General features: G+C 46.5%; 2 protein-coding genes and 1 long non-coding RNA gene across 5 annotated transcripts in view; 1 reads left to right on the top strand and 2 right to left on the bottom strand.

The window, feature by feature from the left end:
• The first annotated feature begins 584 nt into the window (after window positions 1-584).
• Window positions 585-6366, top strand: LOC109907791 (zinc-binding protein A33). The gene is made up of 6 exons (XM_031788262.1): window positions 585-834; window positions 1191-1286; window positions 1651-1884; window positions 3716-3738; window positions 4088-4203; window positions 4427-6366. The coding sequence occupies exons 1-6, from the start codon at window positions 769-771 to the stop codon at window positions 4993-4995; spliced, it is 1104 nt and encodes a 367-aa protein (XP_031644122.1). The 5' UTR covers window positions 585-768; the 3' UTR covers window positions 4996-6366.
• Window positions 6367-6399: 33 nt separating this feature from the next.
• LOC109901694 (regulation of nuclear pre-mRNA domain-containing protein 2) overlaps window positions 6400-23315 on the bottom strand; it is a 38430-nt gene continuing 21514 nt past the window's right edge. For all 3 annotated transcript variants that reach the window (XM_031788259.1, XM_031788257.1, XM_031788254.1), the window contains exons 3-11: window positions 15808-15828; window positions 15419-15697; window positions 14107-14227; window positions 13666-13841; window positions 12911-13050; window positions 12524-12671; window positions 11986-12167; window positions 11793-11882; window positions 6400-11626 (exon numbers count right to left, since the gene is read on the bottom strand). In XM_031788259.1, the coding sequence (XP_031644119.1) occupies window positions 10733-11626; window positions 11793-11882; window positions 11986-12167; window positions 12524-12671; window positions 12911-13050; window positions 13666-13841; window positions 14107-14227; window positions 15419-15697; window positions 15808-15828 (2051 nt within the window). In that variant the 3' untranslated portion in view covers window positions 6400-10732. The remainder of the gene's footprint in view (window positions 11627-11792; window positions 11883-11985; window positions 12168-12523; window positions 12672-12910; window positions 13051-13665; window positions 13842-14106; window positions 14228-15418; window positions 15698-15807; window positions 15829-23315) is intronic.
• On the bottom strand, window positions 16010-18399 carry LOC116353361 (uncharacterized). Its single transcript, XR_004202762.1, has 2 exons — window positions 16954-18399; window positions 16010-16730 (listed from the first exon to the last, which is right to left on the bottom strand). It is a non-coding gene; the product is annotated as an uncharacterized LOC116353361 (long non-coding RNA).

Here is a 23315-nt window from a genome sequence, read left to right as displayed (position 1 = left end):
TCCCGACCCACTGCCTGATTCTATCCCCTGACCGATTCCCTCTTTTGTTTTCAGAATGACAACAGCAGACAGAAATAGAATCTTCTCCACCGTGCAATGCCATAAATCGCTGCTGCCTGCCTGCCCATCCTGGCCAGCAGCTGTGGCTCCCTCTTTCCTTCCCTCCCTCCCTTTCTCCTCAGTGCTAATGGACTTTAGTCTTCAGCCAAGCTGCATGTAGAGAGAGGGAGAAGGCTACTGTCGGATGGTGTTTGATGGTGACCCTTGTCTGTTTAATTGTTTCTAGATAAATCTCCATTTGACTGGTTGGATGTATGTATGACACTCATTCTCTCTTCATGCTAATTGTTTTGATGACCTCAGAGAGGGTATCTCTTCCTATTGGGTTCTCTCTCCATATCTGCTCTCTGTCTATCTGTCTCTCCCTATCTCTCTCTGTCTATCTGTGTCTCTCTCTGTCTATCTGTCTCGCTCTCTGTGTATCTCTCTGTCTATCTGTCTCTCTCTCTCTGTCTGTCTCGCTCTCTGTGTATCTTTCTTTCTCTCTGTGTATCTCTTTCTCTCTGTGTATCTCTCTTTCTCTCTGTGTATCTCTTTCGTTCTCTCTAATTTATCATTTTCTCTTGTCCTTCAATTCTCTGTCACTGTCACTGTCCCTCCCTCTTTCATATTTACTCTCTCCCTCTCTTTTATTACACCTCTTTAGTTCCCTCTTTTCCTTGCCAAGAGTCCCTTGTTTGCTTTCCCGTCTCGTTAGGAGAAATTGGAATGTACAAAAATCACATAAAAGACACCAACAACAACTACAATAAAAGCCTTCTCCCTGACCATAAGGTAAGCTGCAAAAGTTTATAATTTTACCCTTTTGGGTTTATGTCTAAAGGAAAGTCAGGCAATAGAACGTTTAATTAATTATGAAAGAGGTTGTGTTTGGGAAAAGGCTCTCCCATAAAATCTAATAGGCTGTATCGATGGGACATTTTTTAAGTACATTTTCAATGGCACAACAATATCACGTTCAAGAAACAAATGACTTCTAAACTCATAGGGAAAATGATTATCTAAATACATGCATGCAAACTTACTCTTTAGTCAAATAACTTAAGTCACTATTCTGTCACTATTTGACATTGTTCTTCTGCCTGTTTTTCCGTTCTCTCCCCTCATGTTTGTCTGTGTGCGTGTTACAGGAGAAGCTGATCCAGGCTATTAAAAGAATAAAGCATGAGGTAGACGAGTGCTGGGAGGCAGAGAGAGAGACGTACATATGGTCTGTTGGTGTAGAGGTACGGTGCTGGCTGCCAATGCATCATTTACCACTGTCATTTACTTTTCATGGCTTACTCCTTTGATTATTTCATTCAGTCCTGAATATGATCATCTGTGAATGTATTAGTGTGTCAGTAATATTACAAGCATTTTGACTGATAGTGGTGAGAAATGTTATCCAGCAACATTATAAGTATTTTGTAGTATTTACATATTTAGCATTAAAATAAACGTACTGTAACTGATGCGTGTTGGCTAAAGCTGAAAAATCTGTCTCTCCCAACCAGGCTAGTATCCTTCTACTACCCACTATATAGTAACAAAACATAGTAAAACCTACAACACAAAAGAGTAAAGTCTGTCTCTCTATCTATCTCTCAGAGATGTTTTGATAATCTGGAACGGGAGGTCCGAGCTGAGTTCCAGAACCTCCATCGCTTCCTGGACGAAGAGGAGACCATGGACATGGAGCGACTGAAGAAGGAGAAAGAGAAGAGGGTGAAGCTGCTTAGGGAGAGAGAGAAGAAGATCGCCATGCAGGGAAGAGATCTAGAGAGAGGCATTGCCACGCTAAACAACAAACTGGCCGAGGAAGACAGTCCCAGACTGCTCAAAGTGAGTGAGTTTGGGTGTTCAGGCTATTGTTCTAACACTGCACCTCTACACTGTAAAAAGAGGGATGGCACTGTTGTTTATCTGAAGTGCTTTTTTAAAATGGTATGATCCTAAATTAATATTTGGTTCGTTCAACCTATTCTATTTAATTTGCCTGAAATCAAATAACGAATTTGACAGATCAATGTGATTTTTTTAATTCAATGAAAGCTTCTAAATTTCTTTCAACACCTCATGGGCATCAATGTTGCATAGTGCTGAGAGCAATGTAGCAGTGCCAGCCTATCAGAATTGTTGGGGGCGTGGCTTTCTGTTTGTTATTTTTGGCCACCTGTGGGAATGAATGTCATTCCTGGTAATGTGTTCTGTTTTTTTAATGATGCCAGCACTGGAACTTAAATGATATCTGCTTAAGAACTGTGATACTAAAGTGCATGGAAAGGTGTCTATTGATGAGATGGTTACCATTTGGTTACAATATCGTAACCAGTTAATGTGGAAATATTATGTAAAGAAAGTGTTTGGATGAATTATTTCATGTTATGGAACCAATTTACTATCTTGATTAACAGAAAATGTATTTAATTTGGATAGGTAATTCCAGAGTGAAACATCTACTTGGTACAACATGAACAAAAGTAGTTCTACTGTATATACACTGAGTGTACAAAACATTAAGAACACCATGTCCATGTCTCAATTATCTCAAGGCTTAAAAATCCTTCTTTAACCGGTCTTCTCCCCTTCATCTACACTGACTGAAGTGGTTTTAACACGTGACATCAATAAGGAATCGTAGCTTTCACCAGGATTAGTCTGGTCAGTCTATGTCATGAAAATAGCAGATGTTCTTAATGTTTTGTGTATTAGTTTGCATTTATGTTATTTTTAGGTTTAACCAAAGGTTTAATCCCACAGCACCGCCTTGCAACCCCTCCTCGCACCTCCCCTCACCCCCAAAAAATAGCTTTTTGGGAACTAACACTTCACTTTCCCTCTTACTAGATCTGACTGCTGATAACTACTTTAATGAGGACAAATGTACTTACTATGACTGTGATATGTAGTTGTCCCACCTAGCTATCTTTAGATGAATGCACTAACTATAAATCGCTCTGGATAACAGCGTCTGCTAAATTACTAAAATGTTCATGTAAATCTAGTGAAGGGCTGGAACTAAAGCCTGCACACTGCAGTAGCCCTCCATGAGGAGAGTTGGCCAACATCAATGATTATAAGATGAGACAAACTGTCATAATTGTTTATGACAACTCATGTCATTATTACGACCACCGTCCAGGTCTTATGATGAAAGGTTGGAGAGCAAAGTGTTACAGAGAATGTGATGAATGGCAGGAGGGAGGGAGTGATTTGGGGAGGGTCAGGGGAATGAGAAGCTTGGAGTACCTTCCCAGAATCTACTGGATGCTGCTTTCAGTTTCCACAACAGCTAGCCTACGCTGACATTGATTGCAGTCCTCAAGGACCACCGTGTCAGCTTATTGCCTTCTCTTCTGGCACTAATTTGATCAATCATTGGCTAAAGAGTCTACTTGCCTGCTTTTGCAGGTCTAAATCAATTTCTCATTAAAAGGTTTGTGGACAAAAAGCAACACACAGTGCAGTCCTGGAGGACTAGCTGAGGTTTGGCACCAAACAATGATTGAAAGAGAATATGAACTGCATATTGAGTTCACGAGAAAACAAATTGAATATACATTTTTATTGGGCACCTTTATCAATGGAACAAATACACTGTAATGTGCTATGTTGTTTTGAGTGCTTTAAGTCTTTCACTACTGTTATGACCATTCCTTTTTTCTCTCTGAAGGAGATTCAAGACCTCTTGAAAAGGCAAGTGTTTATATTTAATTATTTAACTGATTATGACTCCATCTATTTCTCGTGTCACAAATCATTCCCTTCTCCTGATCGGCCATAATCTCTCACCTTGCAACTTCGGCATCTCATTGTCTCTCTCTCTCTCTCTCTCTCTCTCTCTCTCTCACATCCCCCTTTTTCTTCTCTTCACTCGTTCTATCTTCTCCTTCTCTCTTTGGCATTGAACTTTCTTTCTTCACTCTCTCTACTCTCTCTCTCACTCATTTCCCAATCGTTTCCATTCACATTCTTTTCGTTCCCTTTCTCATCCATCTTTGCACTCCTCTTCCCCTGCACCTCTGCCTCTCTCATTCCCCCGCAGGTCCCAGGTGACTTTCATACCGCCTCCGCAGGTGGATGTGGAGGTGCGATCAGCACACTTTGTGGGGCCCATCCAGTACAGGATATGGAAACACATGAAGAGCTGCCTGTACCCAAGTAATGAACATCATATCATTCTGTGACATTAGTATTGTTATAGTATTGTTTGTTATAAAATGTGTATAATGCTGAATTTAAGAGATTACGCCTTCTAGTGACGTAGTGCTAATGTACAAGTATATGTTTTTTACATTCCTACTTAAAGGGATCCACTTACACATACAGTATACCATTAGACAATTCTAAATTACAACAACTCACCTGAGCCCCCCCTTCCCAGATATCACTGAAGTGACCTTTGACCCAGAGACAGCCCACCCCCTCCTCACTCTCTCCCCCAGCTGCACTTCTGTGTGGTTCGAGGAGGACAAAGTTATGCCCAAGGCCTCGGAGGAGGAGCAGCCCCCCAACCCCCGCTGCTTCCACTACTACTACAGTGTCATGGGCCGAGAAGGTTTCATCACCGGACGCCATTACTGGGAGGTGGAGGTGGGCCGCAAGACAGCGTGGCGGCTGGGTGTGGCCAGGGAGGACGTCCACCGGGGGGAGATGGACTCCAGCGGGACCAGTAACGGTCTCTGGACCCTATCCCTGAAGGGAGGGGCCATCTTGGCCTGTACAGACCCCAAACCCACCAAGGTCCCGGTGTCCATCAGGCCCGTCCGGATCGGAGTGTTCTTAGACTGTGAGAAGGAGGAAGTAGCGTTCTATAACGCTGTTACCATGACGCCGCTGTACACATTCTCCATGGAAACGGTGTTCGTTCCGCTGATCCCCTTCTATAACCCATGTGACACGGACGATGGGAGGAACCTGGGTCCCCTAAACCTCTTCAGCCCCTCTATATGAGAGTACAGAGAACCAAGGAGAACCAAGGTTGTACTGGAGTATATTTAGTTTGGGGATGCCGTGGAAGGATAGAGAGAATTTGTAAATGGTTTGTTTTATACAGTGTGTGTTTCTGGTATAATTTCATATCTGGCTGGAAGCATGATGTAAATTGTATCAGTTAAAAAATCCAATGAGTTTATGATATGCATTTACATTTACCAGGGGAGGCTGGTGTAAGGAGCTATAGGAGGACGGGCTAATTGCAATGGAATGGAATCAATGGAACGGAGTCAACGAGGTTTCCATATGTTTGATGTGTTTGATACTGTTCAATTTATTCCATTCCACCCAATACAATGAGCCCATCCTCCCACATGCCTCCACTGACATGTACCTAACCAGCTCTATGGTATAGCACTATCAATTCATATTTATGCCATTGCGTTCAGTTGTTTGCATTGTGGTTTGAATATTGACATTTGACATTGGCATTAAATACACAAATAGGTAAACAAATTAACACAAAACCTTGGTCTGTGCTCATAACACCAGAATGTGATATTTTTGTCATATTGTCACATAATAGGTTATGAATGTAGAAAAACCAGACTAAGGTATCGAAACAAGTCCCAAAAATGCCAGTATCCTAGTGGGGGTAGATACCACAGGGCCTCAGGACTTAACAGTAGGGGTTAACTGCACAATGTTACCTTTGGCCCATCTATAAATACTGTGGTCATGCATCCACAGCTGTGACACTTTGTCAGCAGTCCAAATGTCGCCCTATTCCCTATATAGTGCACTACTTCTGACCAGGGCCCATGGGCCCTAGTAAAAAGTAGTGCACTAAATAGGGAATAAGGTGCCATTTGGGATGTATCTATTGTGGCATGGGTATGGGAGAAATGTAGGGGAGGGGGGTGGGAAGAAGGAGGAAGAGGACACACAGGGTGACACTGCAGAGTGTGACACTGTGGGAAAACAACTAAATGTGTGTGACATTGAGTAAGATGACTGACGTGAGGTAGCATGACAACACCGTCACATTTACAGAGACCAAGGCTTCCTCAGTGAGCGCGGCCATTAGTATGATATCTTACACTATGCACGGTGTGCCAGATAGACAGCTAGGAGAAAAGTGCTCCACGAAATGAGATCGTAAAATCTAAGTGCACACACGTTATGGCCTGCCTACCCGAATAACATTAGGACAAATTCAAAGCTTTGGAAAAGTACAGAATCAATGACAAGGAAAGGACACTAGATTTTTTTCTCATAATCTTTTGTTTATTCTTCATTATGTTTTTTTTAGACATGAAATAAAGAAAATAACACCTTTCCTTTACAAAACGCCTGTGTGTCGTGTTGTGAAAAAAGGGAGGAGGGAGATCAACAGACTACAGAGCGCTACACACTCCATCACAGCAGAAGGAGTAAACAGACAGAATCAGAACCAGGGCAGAGAGAGATCACTCACATAGTGCAAGGAACACCAATGAGAACACTGGTGTGAATTTGGGGGGGGGGGTCTGTCCCAGCCAGGGAGGGAATTGAACCCACAACCTTCTGGTTCCAAGACTCAGACACTAACCAACCATCCCAAATAGGGTAGGTTTGTTACATTACCCCCTCTTTTGGGAAGCGCTATAATGCAGTAGTGGTATAAAACATGTCAAATTCATCCACATTGCACATCTCAGTTCCACTTCAGGAGGGCTCGATCTCAAATACTGTTTGAGGCTTTTGCATCCATTTTGAATTCAACCTGCTGTTTACATACAAATAGTGCCACTGAATTCCCAAGATGAACAGCAGTTACTGTCTCACCAAGTTACACAATACACTTCAACATGTTATCCATCTCATGCTAATGCACATTCAAATAAACCCTGACAACCAAATGGCAAGCAACTAGGTCATTTATCACTCTTCCAATCATGACTGAGTGCTTTATATGAAACACTTCCTGTCCTGACTACAATATTCTGTATCTCCTGACTGTGTTGTGTCTATATATACAGTACAGTAGACCTATAAGGTAGTCAGGTCTGCACATAGTACTTTACCTCTGTTTAGTCTGAGCCCTACATCATATAAACTAAACGGTGCCTCTTGGAGTGTATTTATAGAATATAGGCTGACTAGCCATTGAATATTTGATTTCAAATTTGAGGCACTAAATCAAAGATGAGAGTCATCCTGTGTAGAGCACCTCAGAGGTGCAGGTTTGTGTGATGTTAACCACATACTGACTCTGGACAAACACTGACCGGTTTCTAAACAAATGTCAGATGATAAGCAGATCATTGAGGACAATCATTTCTAAGCATGGATATGTGAAGTCGACATACAGCTGAAGTTGTGATTTTCTTTTCATTGCACACACATAGGCTTATACCTAGACACAGATACAAAATGATGTGTCACACGTACGCATGCACACAACACGGGCACGCACAACACACACACACACAGGTACAATCACACACACAGGTACAATCACACACACACACACACGTTAGGATGAAGATAACACTATGACTGATCAATCCTCCACACACACACAGACGGCTTTTATAAAAGCAGAAAAATGTGAATAATAATAATACTGTCTTTGAGGAGATCATGTGGACATGCTGCAATAAACGTCTTTATCTTTAAAGTGACATAGATCATTCTGTATTTTTTTAATATATATATATAAGTTATGTAAGGGTGTTATACTGTGAGTGTTATCATCATAGGGTTGAAATAGTACTAATAAAAGTTAATCCAATCAAAATATTTTAGATTCTATTCGAAGATCCGTGACACGGAAAAATATGCACTTATTCAGTTATGTTTCCGATTTTCAGTTGTTCAAGTTGTATTTTATAAGTTAGTGAAGATTAGTTTGTGTGTACAGTATATTCAATAATCAGCATGTAGGCTTTGCACAGGTGAGAAATTAGATTAGCTTTTTTATATCATCAAGTATAATACAACGACCATTCTATACACTAAACACATTCAACCTTTGAGAGGAGACTTTTAAAACCTTACACATGCAATATTTACAATGCTGAACCTCGTCAGCAGGGTCATAAGCGAGTGTTTGTGTGTGTGTAGAAACAGATAAACACTGCTTTTAGTATTGCCTAAATGGGTGTTACGGCTCCACACAACAGAGCTTAACGAGCATTGCGGTCGAGATTGAGAGTGGAGCCAAATCTCTTCAGTGGTAGAATTTGACATAATCCTTGACATTTCATCACTTACATCAGTTGAATGACAATATAGCAAATAATTTAGGCCCCTCAAACACTAATGTATTCATACTGTATTCATCATGATTCATTTACTGTACTTATCAACATCTATATCTCTATCTTACCATATGGCTTTTAACTTTCATATTACTCTCATATTCATTTTAGCATTAAAAAACGTCTTAGAATTGTGGAAGTGTTTAGAAAGAGAAAGGCCATCGTTTGAAGTTGAAGATGGATGTACTTTCTATGTGTTCCAACAACTGATTGATGGGTTGGTGAACTTAACACGGCTCCTATTTGTGCTTCTCTTATTAAAAATCCTAAATGCTTTTAGATGTAGTCCACTGAACTCAATGTACCATTCATGGTGTCTGTCACGACGGTCAGTTAAAACACTGAGGTAGAGATGTCTTTTGTTAAGCAAAATGTATCTGCACACCTCCTCTTGTAACACATAGCGGCTACAGGAGTTTTAACCACCAGCGAAGTCTTATTGCCCTGTAAATCTAGGCTAGAGCAACATAGCTTCAAGCAACTAAAGACAGATGGTGTCATGGCACAGTCCTGGAGATGGTGGTACAGTGAGTTACTAGTTAGTGAAGTTCTCGCAGGACCTTTTTAGGGCAGTCAGAGAGACCAATGGCAATACGGTAGGCTATTAGAACACATCAACCCATGATTTGACATCATATCCAGTGCTGTGGATGGATGCTAGTGGGTTAATTTGTGAAGTGTCTGTTTTAGGCTGGAGCAAATAACCAGAACTGTATGTCTACTGTACTGTGAGATCACCATACTAGGCATCAGAGCCGTGGAACACATCTACAGTTGGCTCAAGGCTTCCAGTATGTAGTTCATAGACGACTGTAATGCATGTAGATGTGTGTAGGCAAGGAATAGTCTGACATGGGTCTGTTCTATTATCTCAGGGAAGGCTATACTTTCATACTGTACTTTTATAAGTCATCATGGGGTATAAAGGCTGACCTATAATCTATAAATGAGAAGTCAAGAGGGCAGGACCTACAGTAAAACTACATCTATCGGCCAGATGAAACCATGCCATAATACCGTACTTCACCACCTGCTGCAAGCAAGAGAGGAAGGAAAAGAGAGAGTACAGAAGAAAGGAAGGACAGAAGGAAGGACAGAAGTAAAGAAGGACATAGAGAAGGGAGGATTCCTTTTTTTAAATGTTAGGACTAAGCCAATGACATCACTCACCAGACCCCTCCTCCTCTCCCTCTCCCACTCTCATAGTTGTAGTCAGCACAATAACAATCAGCCCTACATTTCCCAAGATTCACTGGGGATTGCTTAAAGTGCTGAGGTGTGTCCTTGGGGTCTTCAGGTGCTGGGGTGAGGTCAAGGATCAAAACAAGCTCTTTCTCTTGGATTAAACTGATTCTAGAGATCCACTGGGACAGTCAGAGTTGGCCAACACCTTATAACCAATACAGTCTCTCACATGGTTGGGAGCGCAATCACATGAGACATCCATTTTAAACAAAAGTTAGACTTAGTTTAGCAGAAGGAATTGATGTTAGAGTTTAGCATTCAGGTGTTAGTGTTGCTGGGGATCCTTTGTATCAGGATGTTTTATCATTCAAGCATTCTAGATGTTTCTATAGGACGGCAGAGGACCAGCAGGAACATTTCCAGATTCCCGGATTCCCAGGTTTCAGGAAAACTACTAGAGAATGTCACAAGGAGAAGGAATCCAGTCCAGTTTGATAGAAAGGTGATTTAAATTCATCCAGTTTGACGAGAACGTTATGTCATAGTCACATTTATAAGTCCTTGGGGGTCTAAATCATGTCATTGGTTTCATCATATGAGATAAAAAATGTCAGTTGCAAATTTACGAGCTGTTTGTGCTTTCGTTTTGGTCTGTTTTTCCACATGCTGAGATTAGAGCAGGCATCATCAAAGGTTTCATCATTCCACAAATGGAGTAGGTGGTCATAGATGTAGTTGAACTAGATTGAGTAATGTTCACTTGCCATTTATTTGTTCCTATATCTATGTAAAAGGGTGTGGAACCATTCTGCACACCTCTGAACGTCAAATATATCTAAAGAAGCTAGGTTTAACATTTTACTTGTAAACTCTGCAACTGATTTTGTTGGCAGACCGGCAGTCATGCTCTAGTTTACACACTAAAAAAGAGTATGCAGCATAGAAAGTTCAAAAAGAAACAACAGCTAAAACGTCTGACAAAATGAACTTGCTTGCTTATATTTCCTATGTGGTGAAAAGTATCTGTGAATTGAAAAAAGTATCTCAAAGATAATGTTAGTGTTAGGTACAGGTGAGTTAGCTATCATAACAACCTACAGCATGTTCGAGCATTAGAAGTGTTAAATCGAAGTCCCAGCCTCGATAGTAGCAGTGATTTCTTCCTTATTTGGTAAGGGGGGTGTTCGATTGTCTGTCTACAGTGGTGGAGAAGGAAAGGATAATGGGTCTGTGGGGTTTCCCTTGGAGGAGTGCAGGGACTGTTCTCAGGTTGCGGTGTTTGCGGTGTTGTCCTCAGCTGGGGAGTCCATTTTGGCCTCAAGGGCTGGACTACTTGGGGCGGTCACCTCCACTTCAGGGGTTTTAGGAGGGGTTGCCTTGGCGACAGGGCTTTCGATCAGACCCACTGGGGCCGGAGCAGTGTCAGGTTTGGATTCAGGTGCTGGTGGTTCGGGTGTGCCATTGGTGGTCGGAGCAGGTTCAGGGCTCAGCATTGGGGTTGGGGTCGGAGTCTGGATTGGTGTCACAGGCTTGGGGGATTCTGGGGTTGGTGTCACCAGCTTGGGGGGTTCAGGGGTTGATGGTTGGGGTGCAGTTAGTTTGGAGACAGGGGTCAGGGGTGGGGTTGGCTTAGAGGACACCGGGCTTGGAGACACAGCAATAGGTGTTTTGGCTGCTTCAGGTGTTTTCAATTCAGGTGTTTTCGGTTCAGGAGTTTTAAAATCGGGAGTTTTGGTTGGTTCAGGTGTTTTCAATTCAGGTATTTTCGGATCAGGAGTTTTGAAATCAGGAGTTTTCAATTCAGGAGTTTTGGCTGGATCAGGTGTTTTGGCAATGGGGCTTGGAGCCTGCTTGGAGACCGGGCTTGGGATTGGGCTGAGTTTGGTCTCAACGGGTTTGGTTATGGTCAACTTTGGTTCAGGAGCTGGTTCAGGAATTTTTTTGATCTCGGGAACCGGGCTAGGTTTGGTAACCGGGGGTGGGCTTGGCTTGGTTTCTGGGACGAAGGCAACACTCTCAGACTCAGCCTCTGATTCTGGAATCTGGTCGGGGACGTCAGTGTCAGTGTCCAATGGGAGGCCAGTGGTGTTAAACTCCACCCCTGAGTCGCTGGTCTCCAGGTTACCACCTGCCACCTCCTTGGACGACACCTCCAGACCCTGCAGTCAACACACAGAGGTCAGAGGAGAGAGGTCAGGGTGAAGACAGGAGAGCGGGTGAGGATAAGCAAAGAGATTTTAACAGTTATTTTGACAATATTCCCCTTCCGTTCTTCTAATTCATTCCCTCAACTCGACAGAAAACCACTGCTTCACTAATACTTACTTTAATGTCCACCTCAGTGCTCTGAGACTTCTCTGTGATGTCGATGGACTGGGCTATAGACTCCTCAAACTGAGTAATGTTCTTCACCACCTGGAAACCACACATACATGTCATGTCAAGTGCTGAGCATCATATAGGGAACAGGGTGCCATTTGAGACATCACCAGTGTCTCTGTCTCTGTCTGTGTGGTACCTGTCTGAAGGCATCTCCCTCGTCCTCCTTGCCTGCGTTTTGGGCAATCTTCTCGATGGCTCGGGCCTTGGCTGCCCTCTTCTTCTGCTTGACCAGGCAGGACAGCAGACACACCAACAGCAGGAGAACCAGGAAGCCCACCAGTGCTATGATTGCCACGTAGAGGGACGGCAGCTTGTAGGCTGGAGGAGAGAGGGGAGGGGGAGGGAGAGTAGAGAGAAGGGAGAAAGAGGGAATATAGAGGGGGAGTGTGGCGAAGGGGAGAGATAGAGGAGAAGAGAGATACACAGAGAAGAGAGAGAGATAAAGGGAGAGGAGATAGAGGTGGTGGAAAGGAGAGATAATGTTAATACATGATTATCTCCTCACCCTCCACCACCCCATAGACGTAAGCCCCCAAGTTGGTTTACAGTTGGTCGATGACCCTGAACTGGCCAAGTCCTCCAATCCAGCCCCCTCCCCATCATCCTCCCATCCCGCTCTCCTCCTTACTCCTCTACTCTGTTCTCCTCTCCTCCCTTCATCCCCCTCTCCTCACCCTCCACTTCCAGGTAGACGTTGGACACAGGAAACCCCAGTATGTCCGTGACCTTGAACTGTCCGACGTCGCTGGCCTTGACCTGGTCCAGGATGACCACAGACGGATCCAGAGAGATCCGCCCCACCAGATCCAGGTCTGCTGGCACCTATCATCAACCAAGAGCCATGGTCAGTTCAAAAGTTCAATCACTTATTGGCAAATAAAAGTAAATCAATTGGATATAAATATTTGTTACGACTTCACTTCAAGCCAACAGGTATACTGCATTATAAGACTTCTCATAAGCACATATAAGTGATAATGTATTATTACCATCCCACAGTGCGCTATAGGGTGTAGCATTAGGGTAGTATTTGAGTGATTTTAAATCAGCCGTTCCAGTACCGTTAACTCTCCCCCGTCCAGGATCTGTCTGGTTTTTAAGTCGTAGTCAGGCGTGTAGAACAGACGCACCATGGAGGCATTCAGAATCAGGTTGATCTTCAGGGTTCCAGCGTACGGCAGCTTCACAAAGTTCTGGTGTTCTGGGAGACAGAGACAGAAAGAGAGAGATGAAGAGAAGAGAGAGGGGGGGGGGTTATTGAATTATGAATTTATGGATTCCATAATGAGAGGAGAGAGGAAGAAGGAGACCAAAGAAAGAGGGATAAAGAGACAAGAAGAGAAGAAGAGCCAGAGGGACAGAGAAAAAAGAGAGAGAGGGCATTTAACAAACAAAACATTTTGGAACACTATAGGCAAAATAGATAACTCACTTCAGAAAATCACATCCATTTCAAGCTGGAATTGTTAACGGCGAAACTGCCACGTCTGTTTGCAATACTACAACAACAATGAAGTTACTGCAAACAACAAACTCTGTTTTCCCCTCTGACATTATTGCACGCGCGATAGAAGAGCAGAATATGTACTGCAAATGTTTTACCAGGTTGTGCGGCTCTCCTCACCTCTGCTTCGCCAAACAAAACAAATACAATAACAGCGGTAGGGCGGACAGTGGCGCTGATCCCCTACTGCGGATTCCATCTTTAAACCCAGTGATGACTAGCATTACAGCGAACTTGCAGCAGGTTGGAAATAAACAGAGAAAAGGTAAAGGTTGGCCACAGAAGGTAGAGGGAGGATGAAAACAAATGTACCTTTGACATTTAGGCAGACCTTCCTCATGATCTTCAGGTTCGTGTCTCTGACGGTGTAGCTTCCCTCATCGGCGCCTGTCACGGCGTTGAGGGTGACCCGGCGCTCGTTGACACTCAGGCGCCCCTGGTACCCGTCTCTGGAGAGCCCTCCTCGGGTCATCAGCACCAGGGGCGGCCTGGAGGGTTAATGGAGAACCATAATAGAACTTGCTATCACAACAGTCATGATATTGATCAGAATAACAGAATGATATAATGATGGTGTAACGATAATTATCATATTGATAATGCTATCGCGATAACGATGATGCCATCATGACAACCACAATAGTATCGCAATATCACGATACTACATCGTGATAATCAATGTTGATGGGAGACAGTAAATCCTCCTTTGAGGAAAGCAGAGAAGTTTACATTTTGACAGAGAAACAACTGTACCTGGAAGTCAGGTTGGCCTCCACAGCACTGGGCCTATACTCCAGGGTGATGGGAGCCTCCACCCCTGTCAGCTGGATGTGGTAGTTCTCCCCATACTTAATGTTCTGCTCATTGGAACAGTCTAAAAGACAGAGAAAGGGGTGGGAGAGGCAGGGACGGTTTGATACAGAGACAGAACAAGAGAAAGGAATGACGGTATAAAAGGGGAGGACAAGGGGAAAGAGAGGGAGACAAGAGATCAGGAAACAGAGAGAGAGAGAAACAGAAAGGGAAGACAAAAGAATGAGAGAGAACCATGTGAGGAAAATAGAAGAGAATGACATAGAGGAGAAGAACAAGAGAGAGAAAAGGAGGATAAAGACAGAAGAAAAACAGCAGGGATGGATGGATGGGAGGGATGAACGGACGGATGGGGTGGTTAAATAGCTGCATAATTACTGCCTGGTGTATGAAACACGCTGTTAACTACACACACACCTCCTCTCCCCACACTGTTAACTCCACACACACCTCCTCTCCACACTGTTAACTCCATATGGTGCTGTCAAGGCGCCACACAACTAGCCAGCTCCACACAGTTAACTGCATCATTTGATATCAGACAATGCATCAACTGATTTAGCATGTGGCATAAAACCATTGGTTGTTGCGTGCGACTGCAATATAGACAGCCTGGAACGCCAATCCATGCAGAACAAAGCTCAGTCTTCACAGCATCACCGAGTCATCATTCCTCTCTGACTGTGTGTATCTGTGTCCCAAACAGCACACTATTCCCTATACCTTTTAAAACAATTTTAACTAGGCAAGTCAGTTAAGAACAAATTCTTATTTACAATGACGGCCTACCCCGGCCAAACCCGGACGACGCTAGGCCCAATTGTGCACCACCCTATGGGACTCCCAATCACAGCTGAATGTGATGCAGCCTGGATTCGAACCAGGAACTGCAGTGACTCCTCTTGCACTGAGATGCAGTGCCTTACAGCACTCAGCCACTCGGAAGCCCCTATAACTTTCCTTCTTCTAACCCCCCTCCCAGAGAGCAACTTTCCTTCTTCCAACCCCCCTCCCAGAGACAACTTTCCTACTTCCAACCCCCCTCCCAGAGACAACTTTCCTACTTCCAACCCAACCTCCCAGAGCCAACTTTCCTACTTCTAACCCCCCTCCCAGAGACAACTTTCCTTCTTCCAACCCCCCTCCCAGAGACAACTTTCCTTCTTCCAACCCCCCTCCCAGAGACAACTTTCCTTCTTCCAACCCCCCTCCCAGAGACAACTTTCCTTCTTCCAACACTCGGACCCCATACCTCTGACGATGAGTGTGATGCGTCGGACCTCTTCCGGCTGTTCGTTGTTCTTCACCGAGTACGTTCCCTCGTCCCCCTCACCCACGGTCGCTAGGATCAGGTGACTGAGCTGACTGTTGAGCTTGGCACGGTTACCGACCACGGACCCACCCCGCATCAGGACCACCTCAACCCCCGCCTTGGCACTACTGGGCTGGAACAAAACCTCTGCAGCCAGGGAGGGCAGCTGCAGATGGAAGTCCTCCCCAAAGAACATGGTCTTCTGGGAGTCTTCTTTACCTGGGAGGTGGTGGGAGGGTATGTTTAACATTTTCACAGAAATGCATCACAAAGCTTAGTACTATATCATAACTAATGGTGCATTGATAACAGATGGCAGGGATGCTTACCTTTCAAAGGGGCCGACAGAGCTATGGACAAAGAGAAAAGAGGTTGGTGATATTTCATATTTATGCATAGAAATGTAATTCATCAAATATGTTAGATATATGACCGATAACTATACTGTGTCTTAAGGACCCATAAGAAACAAAAATGAAGGTTGTGTCTATTACTCCTCCTGGTGGATTATTCCACACACTGAACCTGTCCACACTGAACCTGTACACACTGAACCTGTACACACTGAACCTGTACACACTGAACCTGTACACACTGAACCTGTTTTTACACTGAACCTGTACACACTGAACCTGTACACACTGAACCTGTACACACTGAACCTGTACACACGGAACCTGTACACACGGAACCTGTTTTTACACTGAACTTGTACACACTGAACCTGTACACACGGAACCTGTACACACTGAACCTGTTTTTACACTGAACATGTACACACGGAACCTGTACACACTAAACCTGTACACACTAAACCTGTACACACTAAACCTGTACACATTGAACCTGTTTTTACACTGAACCTGTACACACTGAACCTGTACACACGGAACCTATTTTTACACTGAACCTGTACACACGGAAGCTGTACACACGGAAGCTGTACACACTGAACCTGTACACACTGAACCTGTACACACTGAACCTGTACACACTGAACCTGTTTTTACACTGAACCTGTTTTTACACTGAACCTGTACACACTGAACCTGTACACAGTGAACATGTACACACGGAACCTGTACACACTGAACCTGTACACACACTGAACCTGTTTTTACACTGAATCTTGACAAGCTGAACCTGTACACACTGAACCTGTACACACTGAACCTGTACACACTGAACCTGTACACACTGAACCTGTTTTTACACTGAACCTGTACACACTGAACCTGTTTTTACACTGAACCTGTTTTTACACTGAACCTGTTTTTACACTGAACCTGTACACACAGAACCTGTTTTTACACTGAACCTGTTTTTACACTGAACCTGTACATACTGAACCTGTTTTTACACTGCACCTGTACACACTGAACCTGTACACACTGAACCTGTTTTACACTGGACCTGTTTTTACACTGAACCTGTACACACTGAACCTGTACACACTGAGTCTGTACACACGGAACCTGTACACACTGAGTCTGTACACACGGAACCTGTACACACTGAACCTGTACACACTGAACCTGTTTTTACACTGAACCTATTTTTACACTGAACCTGTACACATGGAACCTGTACACACGGAACCGGTTTTTACACTGAACCTGTTTTTACACTGAACCTGTACACACAGAACCTGTTTTTACACTGAACCTGTTTTTACACTGAACCTGTACACACAGAACCTGTTTTTACACTGAACCTGTTTTTACACTGAACCTGTACACACAGAACCTGTTTTTACACTGAACCTGTTTTTACACTGAACCTGTACACACTGAACCTGTTTTTACACTGCACCTGTACACACTGAACCTGTTTTTACACTGCACCTGTACACACTGAACCTGTTTTTACACTGCACCTGTACACACTGAACCTGTACACATAGAACCTGTTTTTACACTGAACCTGTACACACTGAACCTGTTTTTACACTGAACCTGTACACACTGAACCTGTTTTTACACTGAACCTGTACACACTGAACCTGTTTTTACACTGCACCTGTACACACTGAACCTGTACACACAGAACCTGTTTTTACACTGAACCTGTACACACTGAACCTATTTTTACACTGGACCTGTACACACTGAACCTGTTATAACACTGAACCTGTACACACTGAACCTATTTTTACACTGGACCTGTACACACTGAACCTGTTTTTACACTGAACCTGTACACACTGAACCTGTTTTTACACTGAACCTGTACACACTGAACCTGTTTTTACACTGAACCTGTACACACTGAACCTGTTTTTACACTGAAACTGTACACACTGAACCTGTTTTTACACTGAACCTGTACACACTGAACCTGTTTTTACACTGAACCTGTACACACTGAACCTGTTTTTACACTGAACCTGTTTTTACACTGAACCTGTACACACTGAACCTGTTTTTACACTGAACCTGTACACACTGAACCTGTACACACTGAACCTGTTTTTACACTGGACCTGTACACACTGAACCTGTTTTTACACTGAACCTGTACACACTGAACCTATTTTTACACTGGACCTGTACACACTGAACCTGTTTTTACACTGAACCTGTACACACTGAACCTGTTTTTACACTGAACCTGTACACACTGAACCTGTACACACTGAACCTGTTTTTACACTGAACCTGTACACATTGAACCTGTTTTTACACTGAACCTGTACACACTGAACCTGTTTTTACACTGAACCTGTACACACTGAACCTGTTTTTACACTGAACCTGTACACACTGAACCTGTACACACTGAACCTGTTTTTACACTGAACCTGTAAACACTGAACCTGTTTTTACACTGATCCTGTACACACTATACCTGCACACACTGAACCTGTACACACACACAAACTACTCTGGACACACACTACTCTGGACAGTTCCACACTACTCTGGACAACTCCACACTACTCTGGACAGCTCCACACTACTCTGGACAGCGCCACACTACTCTGGACAGCGCCACACTACTCTGGACAGCGCCACACTACTCTGGACAGCGCCACACTACTCTGGACAGCGCCACACTACTCTGGACAGCGCCACACTGCTCTGGACAGCGCCACACTGCTCTGGACAGCGCCACACTGCTCTGGACAGCGCCACACTACTCTGGACAGCGCCACACTGCTCTGGACAGCGCCACACCGCTCTGGACAGCTCCACACTGCTCTGGACAGCTCCACACTGCTCTGGACAGCTCCACACTGCACACTGCTCTGGACAGCTCCACACTGCTCTGGACAGCTCCACACTGCTCTGGACAGCTCCACACTACACACTGCTCTGGACAGCTCCACACTACTCTGGACAGCTCCACACTACTCTGGACAGCGCCACACTACTCTGGACAGCTCCACACTACTCTGGACAGCTCCACACTACTCTGGACAGCGCCACACTGCTCTGGACAGCGCCACACTGCTCTGGACAGCTCCACACCGCTCTGGACAGCTCCACACCGCTCTGGACAGCTCCACACCGCTCTGGACAGCTCCACACCACTCTGGACAGCTCCACACCGCTCTGGACAGCTCCACACTGCTCTGGACAGCTCCACACTGCTCTGGACAGCTCCACACTACACACTGCTCTGGACAGCTCCACACTACTCACTACTCTGGACAGCTCCACATTGCTCTGGACAGCTCCACACTGGTCTGGATAGCTCCACACTGGTCTGGACAGCTCCACACTGGTCTGGATAGCTCCACACTGCTCTGGATAGCTCCACACTGCTCTGGATAGCTCCACACTGCTCTGGACAGCTCCACACTGCTCTAGACAGCGCCACACTACTCTGGACAGCTCCACACTACTCTGGACAGCTCCACACTACTCTGGACAGCTCCACACTACTCTGGACACTACTCTGGACAGCTCCACACTACTCTGGACCCTACTCTGGACAGCTCCACACTACTCTGGACACTACTCTGGACAGCTTCACACTACTCTGGACAGCACCACACTACTCTGGAGACTACTCTGGACAGCTCCACACTACTCTGTACAGCTCCACACTGCTCTGGACACTGCTCTGGGCAGCGCCACACTATTCTGGACAGCTCCACACTGCTCTGGACAGCGCCACACTACTCTGGACAGCGCCACACTACTCTGGACAGCTCCACACTGCTTGAGACAGCGCCACACTACTCTGGACAGCGCCACACTACTCTGGACACTACTCTGGACAGCGCCACACTACTCTGGACAGCTCCACACTGCTCTGGACACTACTCTGGACAGCGCTACACTACTCTGGACAGCGCCACACTACTCTGGACAGCTCCACACTACTTTGGACAGCTCCACACTACTTTGGACAGCGCCACACTACTCTGGACACTACTCTGGACAGCGCCACACTACTCTGGACAGCTCCACACTGCTCTGGACACTACTCTGGACAGCGCTACACTACTCTGGACAGCGCCACACTACTCTGGACAGCTCCACACTACTCTGGACAGCGCTACACTACTCTGGACAGCGCCACACTGCTCTGGACAGCTCCACACTGCTCTAGACAGCGCCACACTACTCTGGACAGCTCCACACTGCTCTGGAGAGCTCCACACTGCTCTGGACAGCTCCACACTACTCTGGACAGCGCACACACTACTCTGGACAGCTCCACGCTACTCTGGACAGCTCCACACTACTCTGGACAGCTCCACACTACTCTGGACCCTACTCTGGACAGCTCCACACTACTCTGGACACTACTCTGGACAGCTTCACACTACTCTGGACAGCACCACACTACTCTGGACAGCTCCACACTGCTCTGGACACTACTCTGGACAGCGCTACACTACTCTGGACAGCGCCACACTACTCTGGACAGCGCCACACTACTCTGGACAGCTCCACACTACTTTGGACAGCGCCACACTACTCTGGACACTACTCTGGACAGCGCCACACTACTCTGGACAGCTCCACACTGCTCTGGACACTACTCTGGACAGCGCTACACTACTCTGGACAGCGCTACACTACTCTGGACAGCGCCACACTACTCTGGACAGCGCCACACTACTCTGGACAGCTCCACACTACTCTGGACAGCTCCACACTACTCTGGACAGCTCCACACTACTCTGGACAGCGCCACACTGCTCTGGACAGCGCCACACTGCTCTGGACAGCTCCACACTGCTCTGGACAGCTCCACACCGCTCTGGACAGCTCCACACCGCTCTGGACAGCTCCACACCACTCTGGACAGCTCCACACCGCTCTGGACAGCTCCACACTGCTCTGGACAGCTCCACACTGCTCTGGACAGCTCCACACTACACACTGCTCTGGACAGCTCCACACTACTCACTACTCTGGATAGCTCCACATTGCTCTGGACAGCTCCACACTGGTCTGGATAGCTCCACACTGGTCTGGACAGTTCCACACTACTCTGGACAACTCCACACTACTCTGGACAGCTCCACACTACTCTGGACAGCGCCACACTACTCTGGACAGCGCCACACACTCTGGACAGCGCCACACTACTTCTGGACAGCGCCACACTACTCTGGACAGCGCCACACTACTCTGGACAGCGCCACACTGCTCTGGACAGCGCCACACTGCTCTGGACAGCGCCACACTGCTCTGGACAGCGCCACACTACTCTGGACAGCGCCACACTGCTCTGGACAGCGCCACACCGCTCTGGACAGCTCCACACTGCTCTGGACAGCTCCACACTGCTCTGGACAGCTCCACACTGCACACTGCTCTGGACAGTCCACACTGCTCTGGACAGCTCCACACTGCTCTGGACAGCTCCACACTAACACTGCTCTGGACAGCTCCACACTACTCTGGACAGCTCCACACTACTCTGGACAGCGCCACACTACTCTGGACAGCTCCACACTACTCTGGACAGCTCCACACTACTCTGGACAGCGCCACACTGACTCTGGACAGCGCCACACTGCTCTGGACAGCTCCACACCGCTCTGGACAGCTCCACACCGCTCTGGACAGCTCCACACGCTCTGGACAGCTCCACCCACTCTGGACAGCTCCACACCGCTCTGGACAGCTCCACCTGCCGGACAGCTCCACACTGCTCTGGACAGCTCCACACCTACACACTGTGGACAGCTCCACACTACTCACTACTCTGGACAGCTCCACATTGCTCTGGACAGCTCCACACTACACACTGCTCTGGACAGCTCCACACTACTCACTACTCTGGACAGCTCCACATTGCTCTGGACAGCTCCACACTGGTCTGGATAGCTCCACACTGGTCTGGACAGCTCCACACTGGTCTGGATAGCTCCACACTGCTCTGGATAGCTCCACACTGCTCTGGATAGCTCCACACTGCTCTGGACAGCTCCACACTGCTCTAGACAGCGCCACACTACTCTGGACAGCTCCACACTACTCTGGACAGCTCCACACTACTCTGGACAGCTCCACACTACTCTGGACAGCTCCACACTACTCTGGACAGCTCCACACTACTCTGGACACTACTCTGGACAGCTCCACACTACTCTGGACCCTACTCTGGACAGCTCCACACTACTCTGGACACTACTCTGGACAGCTTCACACTACTCTGGACAGCACCACACTACTCTGGAGACTACTCTGGACAGCTCCACACTACTCTGTACAGCTCCACACTGCTCTGGACACTGCTCTGGGCAGCGCCACACTATTCTGGACAGCTCCACACTGCTCTGGACAGCGCCACACTACTCTGGACAGCGCCACACTACTCTGGACAGCTCCACACTGCTTGAGACAGCGCCACACTACTCTGGACAGCGCCACACTACTCTGGACACTACTCTGGACAGCGCCACACTACTCTGGACAGCTCCACACTGCTCTGGACACTACTCTGGACAGCGCTACACTACTCTGGACAGCGCCACACTACTCTGGACAGCTCCACACTACTTTGGACAGCTCCACACTACTTTGGACAGCGCCACACTACTCTGGACACTACTCTGGACAGCGCCACACTACTCTGGACAGCTCCACACTGCTCTGGACACTACTCTGGACAGCGCTACACTACTCTGGACAGCGCCACACTACTCTGGACAGCTCCACACTACTCTGGACAGCGCTACACTACTCTGGACAGCGCCACACTGCTCTGGACAGCTCCACACTGCTCTAGACAGCGCCACACTACTCTGGACAGCTCCACACTGCTCTGGAGAGCTCCACACTGCTCTGGACAGCTCCACACTACTCTGGACAGCGCACACACTACTCTGGACAGCTCCACGCTACTCTGGACAGCTCCACACTACTCTGGACAGCTCCACACTACTCTGGACCCTACTCTGGACAGCTCCACACTACTCTGGACACTACTCTGGACAGCTTCACACTACTCTGGACAGCACCACACTACTCTGGACAGCTCCACACTGCTCTGGACACTACTCTGGACAGCGCTACACTACTCTGGACAGCGCCACACTACTCTGGACAGCGCCACACTACTCTGGACAGCTCCACACTACTTTGGACAGCGCCACACTACTCTGGACACTACTCTGGACAGCGCCACACTACTCTGGACAGCTCCACACTGCTCTGGACACTACTCTGGACAGCGCTACACTACTCTGGACAGCGCTACACTACTCTGGACAGCGCCACACTACTCTGGACAGCGCCACACTACTCTGGACAGCTCCACACTACTCTGGACAGCTCCACACTACTCTGGACAGCTCCACACTACTCTGGACAGCGCCACACTGCTCTGGACAGCGCCACACTGCTCTGGACAGCTCCACACTGCTCTG

The sequence above is a fragment of the Oncorhynchus kisutch genome, linkage group LG2 (assembly GCF_002021735.2).
Source record: "Oncorhynchus kisutch isolate 150728-3 linkage group LG2, Okis_V2, whole genome shotgun sequence".
Classification (NCBI taxonomy): domain Eukaryota; kingdom Metazoa; phylum Chordata; class Actinopteri; order Salmoniformes; family Salmonidae; genus Oncorhynchus; species Oncorhynchus kisutch.
This window is presented reverse-complemented; position numbering and strand designations above follow the sequence as displayed.

What these genes read in the sequence shown, in the direction of transcription:
- LOC109907791 (XM_031788262.1), top strand. Translation starts at nt 769, where the DNA reads ATGTACAAAAATCACATAAAAGACACCAACAACAACTACAATAAAAGC. An exon ending in GCCTTCTCCCTGACCATAAG is followed by an intron (nt 835 to 1,190) that starts GTAAGCTGCAAA and finishes TGCGTGTTACAG; the next exon opens with GAGAAGCTGATCCAGGCTAT. An exon ending in GAAGAGCTGCCTGTACCCAA is followed by an intron (nt 4,204 to 4,426) that starts GTAATGAACATC and finishes CCCCCTTCCCAG; the next exon opens with ATATCACTGAAGTGACCTTT.